Source organism: Phaethon lepturus, unplaced genomic scaffold (genome assembly GCF_000687285.1).
Source record: "Phaethon lepturus isolate BGI_N335 unplaced genomic scaffold, ASM68728v1 scaffold11843, whole genome shotgun sequence".
NCBI classification, from domain to species: Eukaryota; Metazoa; Chordata; class Aves; order Phaethontiformes; family Phaethontidae; genus Phaethon; species Phaethon lepturus.
Window position 1 is genome coordinate 4,296 of NW_010529803.1, and position 13,602 is coordinate 17,897.

At 45.6% G+C, this 13,602-nt stretch overlaps 1 protein-coding gene across 1 annotated transcript in view; it reads left to right on the forward strand.

Annotated features, from left to right (window-relative positions):
* Positions 1-13,602, forward strand: part of LOC104618458 (myosin-IIIb-like) — a gene marked incomplete at its 3' end in the record, with an annotated part of 25,805 nt that overhangs the window by 4,098 nt on the left and 8,105 nt on the right. The window contains exons 3-16 of the mRNA XM_010284055.1: positions 572-674; positions 1,143-1,299; positions 1,632-1,734; positions 2,002-2,130; positions 4,531-4,639; positions 5,899-6,015; positions 6,438-6,538; positions 6,919-7,077; positions 7,250-7,315; positions 7,640-7,753; positions 8,851-8,962; positions 10,397-10,443; positions 10,760-10,825; positions 11,046-11,165. Coding sequence (XP_010282357.1) covers positions 572-674; positions 1,143-1,299; positions 1,632-1,734; positions 2,002-2,130; positions 4,531-4,639; positions 5,899-6,015; positions 6,438-6,538; positions 6,919-7,077; positions 7,250-7,315; positions 7,640-7,753; positions 8,851-8,962; positions 10,397-10,443; positions 10,760-10,825; positions 11,046-11,165 — 1,503 coding nt within the window. The remainder of the gene's footprint in view (positions 1-571; positions 675-1,142; positions 1,300-1,631; positions 1,735-2,001; positions 2,131-4,530; positions 4,640-5,898; positions 6,016-6,437; positions 6,539-6,918; positions 7,078-7,249; positions 7,316-7,639; positions 7,754-8,850; positions 8,963-10,396; positions 10,444-10,759; positions 10,826-11,045; positions 11,166-13,602) is intronic.

The window sequence follows — 13,602 nt, forward strand, 5'->3', positions numbered from 1 at the left end:
CAGGATGTACCCTAGGGCATTGCTCTTCCAGTCAGCAGGCATTCTTTGCTCAAATATACAAAAATTGTCATTTCACCTTGTTTGCATCAAGTTTACCAAGCTGGTCTGATTGTTCTGTTAGTTTTGTTATAATTCACTGTTATGAGCCTTATGCTGTCTACAAATTTCAGTAGCTAAGTTACCATGCTTATACTTACTGAGTGCCATGTTCACCTTGTTTATTGTTGTAGTATAGAAGTCAAATTATCTAATGATACCCTGTCAGATGTTTTGTGGAAATCTGTTATACCAACCTTATCTTTTAACAAAGGAGTCAATGATCTTACTGAGATCAAATCAGTTTGATTGTGCTTATTTTCAGTAATCTCATGTTGCTTAGTTTTTGGTATATTTGCCGCTTGCAGTTCCTTTATCCAGAGTACGATAAAACAGGTGCTCTTGGGTACTCATGGAGTGGTTCCTATTACAGCTGAATGCTAAATAGTAAATGCTAAAGTTAAACTCTTCCAAGTAAGTTAGATTGGATCACTTGATTTAAAGGATGCTTGTTCTGCTTGCTCATTTGTTTTAGGTAAATCCATTGCTTGAAGCTTTTGGCAATGCCCAGACTGTGATGAATGACAACAGCAGCCGCTTTGGAAAATACATACAGCTGCGTTTCCAGAAGAACACAGGTAAAGTCAAGAGCAATTCCTAGTTTGGGGGGTGGTTTGGTACTGGAGAGAGTGAACTGAGTAGCCACAACTTGTGGAGGGTGAAATTTTGACACCTGACTCCCTGTGGGAAAGGTGTGCAATTAAGTAAAAATCTTACAGCAACCACAGCTGTAGCGTAAGGCCTCTGTTGGGCAGTGTGAGAGTACAGGAAGGATACGGGGCTGACAGTGCAGGGAAAGTACCAGTAAAACTCCGTGGTGCCAGAAGCCTTGGTTGCTGCTAAAGGAGGTGAGCAGACATCTCTAAGATGATGGGCAGCATGGAGAAGCCCATTTCCACGGTGCTGGGAAGCCTAGAGGGTGTTGTACACAAGAAAGTTATTTTAGGCAGTTCCATGCTACTATCACCAAACAAGAGATGCAGAACAGCTCAGTCAGCTTCCTGTCCCCAGGTGCAAAGTTCACCCTGTCACCTTCTTGTGTGCAGTGCAAGGTGCAAAGCTGAGTGAGTACCTGTTAGAGAAGTCACGGGTAGTGCAACAAGATACTGGGGAGAGGAATTTTCACATCTTCTACTACATGTTTGCTGGACTCTCTCCAGAGGAAAAGGAGATGTATGGGCTATTGGATCCTTCACTCTACAGGTACTTCAAAGGCAGTAGTCTTCATGATGGGGGGTGGAGGGGAAAGCAGCATAATGGAGCCTATGCCTCTGCCCAGTGGCTCTATCTGTGGAGCCTGGTACAGGTAAACGAATGGAAGCTGGAGTGGGATCTGAGTGGAGCTACATGAAGAGATCTTAGGGGTCATCATGGAAGCTGGGACGTCTGAAGTCTCTTCTTCGCTGCATTACCTTGGGAAAGTTTCTTTCCCTTTCGTGTCTCCACTGCTGCTGATCTGCTTTGTTCCTTTGGGGTAGGACTGACTTGCTGTGCTGATTGTGTGATGGTTTTGTGTGGGATATACACTTTCTCAGGTACATAAGTGGACGATTTGGTACACAGGATGTAGCTCAGCGCTGGAAGCACAAATACCAAGAGGTGTGCAATGCTCTTGACATGGTGGGCTTCCAAGAACAGGTCAGTTCTGGGGTCATTTAATTTCCATCTGTGCCTCCTGCAGGCATAGGGTTTCTTTCTGGCTGCTGTTCTGAGGCTCAGTCCTATTTCTCTCCTCCCTGGATTTTCCATGTTGCTTCCAAACCACCTGAGTCTGTCAGACTTTGTGAAGAGCCTTTTCTCACAGGCTGCCTGTGCCTTTCCCTCACCTCTCCAACTTCTGGGGCCTCTGTGTTGTATATCTTACATGCTGATAGGTTTTCAGTTACCTTTTTTTTTGTGTTTTAGGAGCAAGTGGACATGCAGGCTATCTTGGCTGGTGTGTTGTCGCTGGGCAATGTGACCTTTGAGCCTGAGGAGAGCGATGGGTCTGTAAAAGTGAGTGAAGCCTCCCGGGGATGGCTGAAGGCTGCAGCGGTGAGTCACAAGAAGAACTGACAGAAACTTTATGGATATGATGCTGGTTCCCACTTGCAGTGTGACTGCAGGAGCTGCTCCTGCCAGAGATGGCAGAGGACGTCTCTGCGTCAGAGTGTGAAGGCTCCTGAAAAACAATGAGCTTTTTCCAGAAATGCACATTATGACCCCATGACTGCATATTTATTGACTGCTATCCATTCCCAAAGAGGCACTTCCCAGCTTCTTTTCCTTGTGTGTCTAGAACCAGTATCTTGCATATGGCGATATCAAGGCATGCTGATGTATATGCTTTGTTGACTTCATAGCAGTACAAGCTTTTTAAAATTAAATGTTATATGTTATTAAGTGTGATGATACCTTGGATAAATTCAGGTGTTCAGTATCTGAACATTAGTTCTTTGGTTTTGACAGATCTTGTCCAAAGATACCAACTTAACTGCTATCAATTTTTGTTGGTTATCCAAAATTAAACTATCTACGATTTCACATGAAATTATCACAGATTAAGAAGTATATCATAGAATCATAGAATAGTTTTTAAAGGTTGTCTAGTCCAACCCCCCTACAATGAGCAGGGACATCCCCAACTAGAGCAGGTTGCTCAGAGCCTCACCCAACCTGACCTGGAATGTGTCCAGGCATGGGGCATCTACCACCTCTCTGGGCAACCTGGGCCAGGGTTTCACCACCATCATCATCAAAAATTGCTTCCTTAGATCCAGTCTAAATCTACTGTCTTTTAGTTTATAACCATTACCTCTTGTCCTATTGCAACAGGCCCTGCTAAAAAGTCTGTCCTCATCTTTCTTATAAGCCCCATTTGAGTCCTGGCAGGCTGCAATAAGGTCTCCCCAGAGCCTTCCCTTCTCCAGGCTGAACAACCCCAACTCTCTCAGCCTGTCCTCACAGCAGAGCTGTTCCAGCCCTCTGACCATTGTTGTGTCCTCCTCTGGACCCGCTCCAACAGGTCCATGTCTCTCCTGTGCTGAGGGCTCTAGAGCTGGATACAGGAGTCCAGGTGGGGTTTCACCAGAGGGGAGCAGAGGGGCAGAATCCCCTCCCTCGACCTGCTGGCCACGCTGCTTTGGATGCAGCCCAGGACACACTTGGCTGCCTGGGCTGTGAGCACATTATTGTCTCCTCAGGTCCAGCTTTTCATCCTCCAGTACCCCCAAGTCCTTCTGGGCAGGGCTGCTCTCCATCACTTCATCCCTCAGCCTGGACTGATACTGGGGGTTGCCCCGACCCAGGTGCAGGACTCTGCACTTGGCCTTGTTGAACCTCATGATGTTCACACAGGCCCATTCTTCAAGCTTGTCCAGGTCCCTCTGGATGGCATCCCGTCCCTCAGGCATGTCAACCGCACCACTCAGCTTGGTGTCATCTGCAGACCTGCTGAGGGTGCACTCGATCCCACTGTCTGTGTCACTGATGAAGATACTGAACAGTGCTGGTCCCTGCACGGACACCTGAGGGACACCACTTGTCACCAGTCTCCATCTGGACTTTGACCACTACCCTCTGGATGTGACCATCCAACCAATTACTCATCCACCAATCAGTCCCCCCATCAAATCCATATCTCTCCAATTTAGAGAGAAGGATATTGTGAGGGACCATGTCAAAGGCCTTACAGAAGTCCATATATTCGCCAGGACCATCCCATTTTTATTATATGGGATGGATACATTATCCTGCTTAGTTAACAATGCAGAGTAGAAAATGTAACATATTTCTACCCTTTCTGTGTCTTTTGCTTTGACCTATTTGAAATCCCAGCAACCTTGGTTTTTGGTTTCAATCCCACCTCTCTGCCTGTTTCCCTCCTACACCACACCTGAAACAACCACCGACATCTGTTCAGCAGCCAACTTCTTTTTGTCTTACGTCTTAAAGTCTGCTCCTTGCTTTTTGCACACGGGAGGGGAATTCCTGTTAAAGCAATCCCTGAGGGGCTCAGCTGCATCTGAGTTCCCTTTGTTTCCAGTCTTTTGGGTGTTGGTGTGACTCTGATGTCTGCTGAAGCTCAGACATCCCAGCACCTGCAGTCCCCGCCGTGTGCTGCTGTTCAGTAAGTCATTAAACCACTCAGCAGGGACCAGTGTGGCTCCCAAAGAAAGTAAAAGGTGGCAGCACTGGGAGGGAGAAAGTTTTTCAGAGAGAACGCAAGAGTATGCGTGGTCATTGCAGGCGTAATGAAGATCTCAGAGCCCGCATTTGACTCCAGTGCTGCATGTTAATGGTAATGGTAATATTTATCTTACAGCGGAGCTCAAAGGCCTTAGTCTGAATCATGACCCCATTACAGTCAGTGTTGCACTGATGCAAGAGGTACAATCCCCACAAATAGAGTAAGGGTTTACTATTGACTCTCCTCATCTATTTCCTCTTTCCCAGGGTCAATTTGGAGTCCAAGAAGATGAACTGTTAAAATGCCTTGTTTGTACTATGTCAGTGACCCGAGGCGAGCAGATTCAGCGTTTTCACACCCAGCAGCAGGCAGAAGGTAAGAAACATAATGAATTGCAAATGTGCTGGCCAGAAAGATTGACCCATATTCCACACATGTACAGCTTGCTGGGAACAAAGATGTCTGTCTGTGCCCCTTCATTCCTCTTGCATGGAGGGAGGCAAGTTTATCAGTGTTTAACTGTTTAGTCTCTTCCTGACATGGAGGACCATGAATGCTGCTTTTCTTTGATCTCTGGGGGACTGCAGAGAATTAGCTTTGCTTTCTCCCTCAGTCTAGCCTAGAAGGAAACTGTAGCTGTTTGTACAAAAGATGGGAAGGCTCCTGTTGCAGAGTGCTGGCAGTGTGCAGCGCTCTGGGTAGTAGAGGGAGAAATAACTGAGAGAATCGATGAGATAGCACAGTATCAGGGAAGATGTAAGATGAAAGGGGAGTATGTCAAAGTAGCAAGCGCAAGGTGTTACTTTTCCTTTCAATAAGAAAAGAAAATAATCCAAGAAAATATGCACAAAAAGGTTAAGTTAAAATAGAAGACTTAAAAAATAAGTTTTGCAGGGGGGTTGTACTAGATGACCTTTAAAGGTCCCTTCCAAGGCAAATTATTCTGTGATTCTATTGTTGTAAATAAAAAAGCATGAAATCTCCGGATTTCTAGATTATTGCTTAAAAACAATAAAAGAAAAAAATGAAAATGTGGAATCAGCTAGTTCTGTTTCCTAAATGTCTTCTCCTGCGTCTCTCTAGACAATAAAATGTATGTCTCTCATCATGCAGTGGGTCATGTTGATTTTGTCTCCTTCTTCTTAAATGTCAGCAAGTTTTTCCATCAGTCGCGTTCTCCCCTAGCTGACAGCATTTGAACACTTTGCAGCTGTGGGCTAGGAGGAACATAACAATTCCATTTTCCAGGTACAACTTAGAGCCTCTTTCTTGGTTTAGCAGTGAGGGGATCCATACTCAGTAGATCTGCAGAGGAGAAAGCAAGATCTTCTAAAAAGTGACTGGACATTTTTGGAAATGAAATTTTCCATTTTAGATGGTTTCACAAGTGCCCTAGTATGTCACATCTGATCTTGTAGAAAGATTGTGAAGATTTCAGAATGAAAGAACTCTGTGTGAGCATGCAGGGGGCAGGGATGATCAGACAGATGTCTAATGTTTATGTGATCTTTAAAATAGTTTCATAAACCACTAGACATTGTTGCTAGAGGTGAATGTATTGAGCCAGCTTGTGTGCTGTGTTCCCCACTGTCCTTTGAGCCCTTCAGTGAGCAGCTGTTCTTCTCTCTGTGCAGATGCTCGGGACTCCATTGCAAAGGTGGCATATGGCCGAGTATTTGGCTGGATTGTTTGCAAGATCAATGAGCTGCTGGCTGAGAACGTGGATCCTGAGGTGGAACTGAGGGAGATAGGTGAGTTCTGTCCTCAAAGGTGCAACCCTCAGCCACAACGAAGGAAAGGGACAATATGAGGTTTAGCAGAGATTGCATGCAGGGATCCATTGTCAAAGACACGATGTTGTTGGAGATACTAGTCCGCAGCATGAAGTCTGTAGGGCCTTGGCCAACTCTGAGCAAGTGGTTGGTCTGAAGCAACTGTGAGGCTGTAGTTCTGAGGCACTCTGGCTTTGCAGGGGAGCTGACAGTGGGAGTGGGGCTTCTGCTAACTAGTTCTCCAAGGGAAGTTATTGGGAGAGGTGCCGCTGATGACTTGACTGTGGTTTTCCTGTGCCCCAAGAGCTGGGTGATGGGAGATTTAGTTGTGTGTTGGGGTATGCAGCTATCTGCAGGGATGGTCTGCAGGCTCCATGATATGCTCTTCTACTTTCTTTTAGGTATCTTGGATATTTTTGGGTTTGAAAATTTTGCAGTGAATCGTTTTGAACAGCTTTGCATAAACTTGGCCAATGAGCAGCTGCAGCACTTCTTCAACCATGTAAGTCTGCTGTGGGTGATCTCATATTGTGTGGAGGAGAAAGTAGAGCCCTGATCTACCTGGCATATGAAGGAGAGCTTGGAAAAAAAAATCAGTCTATTGCCTGGAAGGACAGAAACAATGATTAGTGAAGCAGGGTAGAGAGCAGCAACCTTCTCTGCTGTGTCAGGGGAGGCACTGGGGCAGGGAAGGAGGAAGAAGAAGGGTCAAGCAGTGACCAAAGTTGGCAGAGCAGGGACACTTATGCTCTGAGAAGTGTTCCTGCTTGATGCACCAGTATCAGTGAGTGACAAGCTTACGGATGAGCATGCAGAACAGCCATTTCATCTTGGTCCTCTTATGCCATGGGTGAGAGAGCCACACCTCTGTCCTCTGTTCAGGCTGGGAAGGAAGATGCTCAGGATTATCTAGCCAAGTCTTCTGGGTGCTCCAACCTCTTTTATCTGTTTCAGCACATTTTCCAGCTGGAGCAGGCTGCCTATAAAGAAGAAGAGCTGCCTTGGGAGACTATCACATTCAACAATAATGAACCTATTCTGGTGAGTGAGAGGACTGATAGAAGAGAATTGCTCCATTCAGCCGAGAGGAGTCTTGCTCTTTCTATCATGGGGAGGAAATGCACCTGGGAAGAAGCTCTTCAAAGGGTGGTGTAGGTGAGAGTGGCTGCCCTGTACTGTTTTAGAGATGTGTAATGTGTCTCCTTTCCCACAGAATCTGCTCCTGGCCAAGCCACTTGGGCTCCTGTCTCTTCTGGATGAGCAGAGTGCATTCCCTCAGGTATGCATGAGATAGGGGACAGAGGAAATAATGTAGGGAATGTAGCCATAAATATCTGGGCTGCAGAGACAGCTGTTATGTTGGAGTGTGACTTTAAAGAGCAGGATGAACAGAGGTGTCCACATGTGTGACTGATGAGACAGGACAGTGAGATCAGGGACAGTCTAATAATATTGGCATCCTTGTAGAGAGTCAGAGAGAGAGTACAATATGAAACTGTTGCACAGACAAGGACACTTCCAACACCTTGCTTTGCTTCCATGTGCCTTGTTTGGGTCTCTGTTTCAGCCTTATCATTTGATTATGCAATCTGCTTCCATGCAGGCCACTGATGAGACGTTTGTGGATAAACTAAACAGCAGCTTCAAGGGGAATTTACACTTCCAGCCAGGCCGAGGCCGTGTTTTGGGCTTCAGCATCATTCACTATGCTGGGAAAGTATGTACTGTCTGCAGGAAGAATGTTGTTGTAATGTATATAAGAGGGGGGAAATGTGTTACTTGGCAAATAAGGCTTTGATGTTAAGGAGTGTATGGTCTAATGATGATAAAAGCAGAAGTGATGTGTTCCCAGGGAATTGCCTTCTAGGATTCCCTGGGATTTCTGTAGAAGGTATAGGAAGAGAGGACCCCTGAGAAAAGTGAGGGTACCTCTGGGAAGCATAGGGTATTAGAAGAATCTGGTGTATTCATCATCATTCTATTGGAGCTCTAGTCTTAAAATAGTCCATTACAAAACAAAAGCCCTGTATCCACTGTGTAGCACCAAAGGACAGTCTGAAGGCTTTACCTTTACATATTGGGTTCCAGAGCATAGCAGTCACTATTTTATTGCAAACACTGAGGAACACGGTAAGAGCAGCTGGGTAGTTACTGTTTTGAAAATGGAGGTACTTATTTACACATGCGGTGGTATCTAAACATCTTGAGGTTTAGGACTATTGCATATAACCTTACTGCCACCAATTTTGGCCCATTGTTGAATTGATTGGACATAATTTTGGAGCAGGACCAGACATGACAATTCAGGTCATTATGATATGTAATTTAGTAATCTAATCTCACCATTGTTGACTAAGTTAGTACTTGTGACATTATTACAAAAATTAACACCTAGCATAAAAAGCAGAGTGGCAGGCTGGAGATGAGGAAGGGAGCAAGAGAAACAAGGGGATGCATGACAACAAGATGGAAGCGTATTCAAAGGGAAGAGGGGGAGAGCAAGGACAACAGTGAAGCATAAACCAGAAGTAAATGAAACTTGATAATCAAGGAAAGGAGAACAAGAAAATGTGGATGTTTCAGTGTTATGCTGCACTCCTGTGGTTCTAATGCCTCAGTGCCATCCGCAGGATTGAGGAACAAAACCGTTCCTCAGCATTTACATCTGAATGGGGAGCATATGCACGTACAAAATTCACATGCAAGCCAGTGTACCTTCAGTTTAACAGCTGCTCCTGGCAAGCTGTGGAGGTGGCTTTCACAGCACGCCAGTGAGCACTGCTGGCCTTGGTGACTTGCTGCCCTCTCCCCTAGGTACAATATACTGCTGGGGGCTTTCTAGAGAAGAACAGAGACGCCTTGCCAGCCAACGTCCGAGGGCTTTTCATCAACAGCGTCACCCCCTTGCTCAGTGTGCTGTTCACAGGCAAGTCCCTCTGCTGTGATAGGGCACCCCACATGAATCAAGGCCCAGCTTGGCAAGAGTTAAGTGTGGGGATGAGGCTTGTGTGCTATGAATGTGTTTGACAGCTGGCAGCCCCAAGGAGACTCTGGGAAGACTGCAGCCTGAGGTGGGGCTGCTGGCATGTACCACGTTGTCAGAGCTGTTCGTTCCACCCTGGAAAGCAAGGCAGATTGTATCCTATTCCAGAGAATTAGCCATTGCTCAGACGTCTTCCTTCAGATCAGATAGCCCATCTTCTCCAGGGCCAGTGCTGGACTGTCTCCTGGCCTTTCCATATGCTCTGTTCTTGTCTAGAAATGAAGCTGGACAAGGTCATAGCTTCTAGCTGTTCAGACTGAAAACAGAGTGCTGTAAAGCCGCAAGCAATGAGCGTAGAGATTATTCTTTTCAAACACTTTTTGTTTTTCAAGTACAACTTGTTAAAGAACTTTGAGGTTGTGCATTGTTTCTCTCCCACCACTACACTCCCTTTTTCCAGTTATTGATAAGGCCTCAGAGTCCCCAAGGCTTCTATGAAAGTAATTATTTAAAGAAAAATCAGCTGGATGCTTCCTTGGAAATTGCCTAGCTGAACACAGTGCTTCTGGTGCAGAATTTCTTTTTTTTTATTTTTTGTCCTGTTCAGTCCATGCTGCTTTCTGGGATTTACAACTGAGGAATTTCACATCTATTCTCCACCGTGTTTTTCAGCTCCTGCTCAGAAGTATCATTCTTCATTACCACTTCCACACTGTTGCTGAAGATACTTAGTCTAGTTCCAACTCTTTGAAAATTCATAAACAGCAGAGATAATCTGTTCTCAGACTGGTTGTCTAGTCCTGGGCAGCTGACTCTAGGTGGCCCTGCTGAGCGAAGGGATTGGCCCAGATGACTTCCAGAGGTCCCTTCCAACGTCAACGATTCTATGATTCTATGATTCACATGACACCATTGCATTAAGGGTGTCCAAGGCTGCCATTAGATCCCTCAGTAAATTCAGCTTCTCTGAATTTTTTATCTTGTCACTGAATTAGTCAGCTATCTGACTTTATCTAACCTCCCATCTTGACTGCTGTAGGTGAGCTTCCCATTTGCTATCCGTACCTTTTTTTCTGCGTTGTTAGATGCCCGGTGATGATATTTCTTTTGAAAGTCATTTAGGGTTGTTCAATAAACTGAATGCCTTGTCTTCTCAGTGGCAGAAAATAGTATTGGCTGCATTGTATGCTTCATATAGTTGCATTTTCTTCACCCTTTCTTTAGCTCTTTCCTTGTATTTCCACATGGTGAAACCTAATACCCTGTCTATGATTCAGTATTTGTAAGGAGACTTGCATGCGACGTGAGGTTTGAATGTTTAGACATTGTTGATTGCGAGCAAAGGTATAAAATTAACTATTGCCTCTCTTCTTCCAGCCACTATCTCCAGAACGGGGACACTGATGCCTCATGTGAAAGCCAAGGTATTGCACTTCAGGTCTTCATGGCAGTTGATAAATGATGGCATAGTTACCTGATATTTATTATTTGAGTAACTGGCTGAAAATGAGAGCAGACAGAAATGGATTGAAAATAAGAGCAGACAGCAATCTGCTTGCAACAATTTCTCCTTTGTTTTTTACCGGGTTTTCTGCTTGCTTCTGCTGATATGCTGAGCTTGTTTTCCCTCCCCTGAAATGCATTCTCTCTCCTTTTTGCCACCTGCCTTCCAGCAATGCTTTTTGGATGGCAGTCAAGCACTTCTTCCATGGGTGATTTTTTGTTTGGGTCTGGTTCCAGGTCATACCAGGAGCAGACGACAAGTTCAACAGCACACGAAAACAGTCTGCCGGAGCTCAGTTCCGGGTAAAGTATTGCTGCCCTGCAGTGCCCCTTGAGATGAGTGCAGTGATATTTTAGTGAGAGCTTCCAGGATGCTAAGCATCCAGCATGTAGACGGGAGTTTTATCAGAGCCTCAGAAGTTGCTGCAGGGTGGGAAAACAGTTCTCGCTGCAGGATATTGCACGCAGGGCTCTGGCAGTGCTTTGGCTTGCTGGACTGTTGATCTCTCTCTGCCCTCGCCAGCATTCCCTGATGGTGCTCATGGAGAGGATGTATTCTGCCAACCCACACTTTGTGCGCTGTATAAAGCCCAACAGCCAGAAGGAGCCAGGTGTGGTGGACAGCCAGCTGGTGCTGCTGCAGGTGAGGAAAAGCAGTGTCCTTCACAGCTATTTCTGCCATGTCTCAGTGGGGAGGGCAGACCCCACCGAAAGGTTGAGGAAGATACCTGGAAGCTGACTGGTGTCTGAGTCTCCTCTTGCAAGGGAAAGTGTAGGCACACTTCCTATGCGTGTAAAGGTTCTGGGTACTTGGTTGTTTTTGTGACACAGACTGCTAGGTCCAGTTTTGCAATCTTAGTTCTGTCCCATTTCTGTTTCATGAATGCAATGAGATCTGCTTGTCAGGGACTAGGATTCATCTTTGCATCTCCTGGATGAGGACTGATAGAGACAGTACTCCAGAAAAAATGATGCTTCCTGGAGGAGACTGTTCTCACCCGTCAGCCAGGGCAGCTCTGAATAGGAGCCAAGATGGAATCACTTTGATAGGAACTGAAATGTGGTGATATGACTGTCTTTGGGTATTGTGTCAGGTCAGAGATCTGGACACTTTGAAGAATACTGAAAATGATTAGAAGAGTTCAGAAAGCTCTGTGGCCTGTTTAATGTAGAAACTTAAATAGAAATATATATAGACTTATAGACTAATATAGAAATATAAAAAAGGATAGGATTAAGAGGGAAGTTCATCCGTGCCTCAGAGTATTTCTTTGTCCAGATTTGGAAATAAAAAGCTATCCTCTAAGGGACAGAGGGAAAGCAGTACCCATGGCTGTAAGGTGAAATTATTTCAGTCACTGGCTTTTATGGATTCCAACTTTTAGCTGAGAGTGGTTAATCATCAGAGTGACAGGATGCGGTAAATTCAGTCTTTAACCAAGGAAACATTTTCAGAAAGAAACCTTTTCGTTTTGAACTAGAGAAGTTTAGGGATGAATGAAGGCATTTCTGGCTGCAGAGGAACAAACTGATATCCTAATGACCTATTTGTCTTTGTTTCTGCTTCAGCTCCGGTACAATGGACTGCTGGAGACAATCCGTATCCGAAGAGATGGTTTCTCCTGGAGACCCTCATTTCAGGAATTTGCTGAAAGGTTTGTTAAAATCTCTGAATTTTCCTCCTTAGATATTGTTAGGGAAGCGACCCTGGTAACAAGATACGGGCAAGGAGTGAAACAGCCTCTTTAAAGATCATGTGCCTGAGATCATGGGGTTGTTTGCTGAGGGAGGCTGAGTGGAAAAGATGGTGATTTATTGTTGTTTGCTGTGAGGTTAACATGAATCAGCTCAACACATCAAGGATGTGGCTCTTAACTGGCTGTATTGGTTTGTTTTTCACAGATACGGAATTCTTCTAGTGAAACCACATGTTTTCCTCACAAAAGAAAGGTAAGAACACTTTCTTGGCTATGTGCAATTGAGTTTGTTCTTCAGAGAATTTGCTCTCAGAGTAGCATAGCAAACTAAGTAAAAGGAAGAAGGTCAGGATGGGTTTTTGTAGTGATGGGGAACACAAATCCCTAGGCAAGGACAGTTAGTGTTTAAAAAGCATTTGGTACAGTGATGAATGAAATCTTTCTTGAATTGCTATATAGCATTTCAATTCAATTGCTGTAAAGCCTTGCTATCCTGAGGTATGAGGCTTATGGCCTCATGAGAACTGGCTTATGGACTCCATTTAGAGAGTCACAACAATGGTCAAAGGTGTCACAGAATCATAGAATCATCGAATAGCTTGGGTTGGAAGGAACCTTTAAAGGTCATCTAGTCCAACTCCCCTGCCATGAGCAGGGACGGCTTCAGCTAGATCAGGTTGCTCAGAGCCCTGTCGAACCTGACCTGGAATGTTTCCAGGGATGGGGCATCTACCACCTCCCTGGGCAACCTGGGCCAGGGTTTCACCAGCCTCATTGTCAAAAATTGCTTCCTCAGATCTAGTCTAAATCTACCGTCTTTTAATTTAAAACCATTACCTCTTGTCCTATCTACAGGCCCTGCTAAAAAGTCTGTCCCCATCTTTCTTATAAGCCCCCTTTAAGTACTGGAAAGCTGCAATAAGGTCTCCCCAGAGCCTTCCCTTCTCCAGGCTGAACAACCCCAACTCTCTCAGCCTGTCCTCACAGCAGAGCTGTTCCAGCCCTCTGACCATTGTTGTGGCCTCCTCTGGACCTGCTCCAACAGGCCCATGTCTTTCCTGCACTGAGGGCTCCAGAGCTGGACACAGGACTCCAGATGGGGTCTTGCCAGAGCGGAGCAGAGGGGCAGAATCCCCTGCCTCGACCTGCTGGCCACGCTGCTTTGGATGCAGCCCAGGACACACTTGGCTGTGTCATGTCACTGACATGAAAACCTCATGTCCAGCTTTTCATCCCCCAATACCCCAATTCCTTCTGGGCAGGGCTGCTCTCCATCCCTTCATCCCCCAGCCTGGACTGATACTGGGGGTTGTCCCCGACCCAGGTGCAGGACCCTGCACTTGGCCTTGTTGAACCCCATGAGGTTCACACATGCCCGTTCCT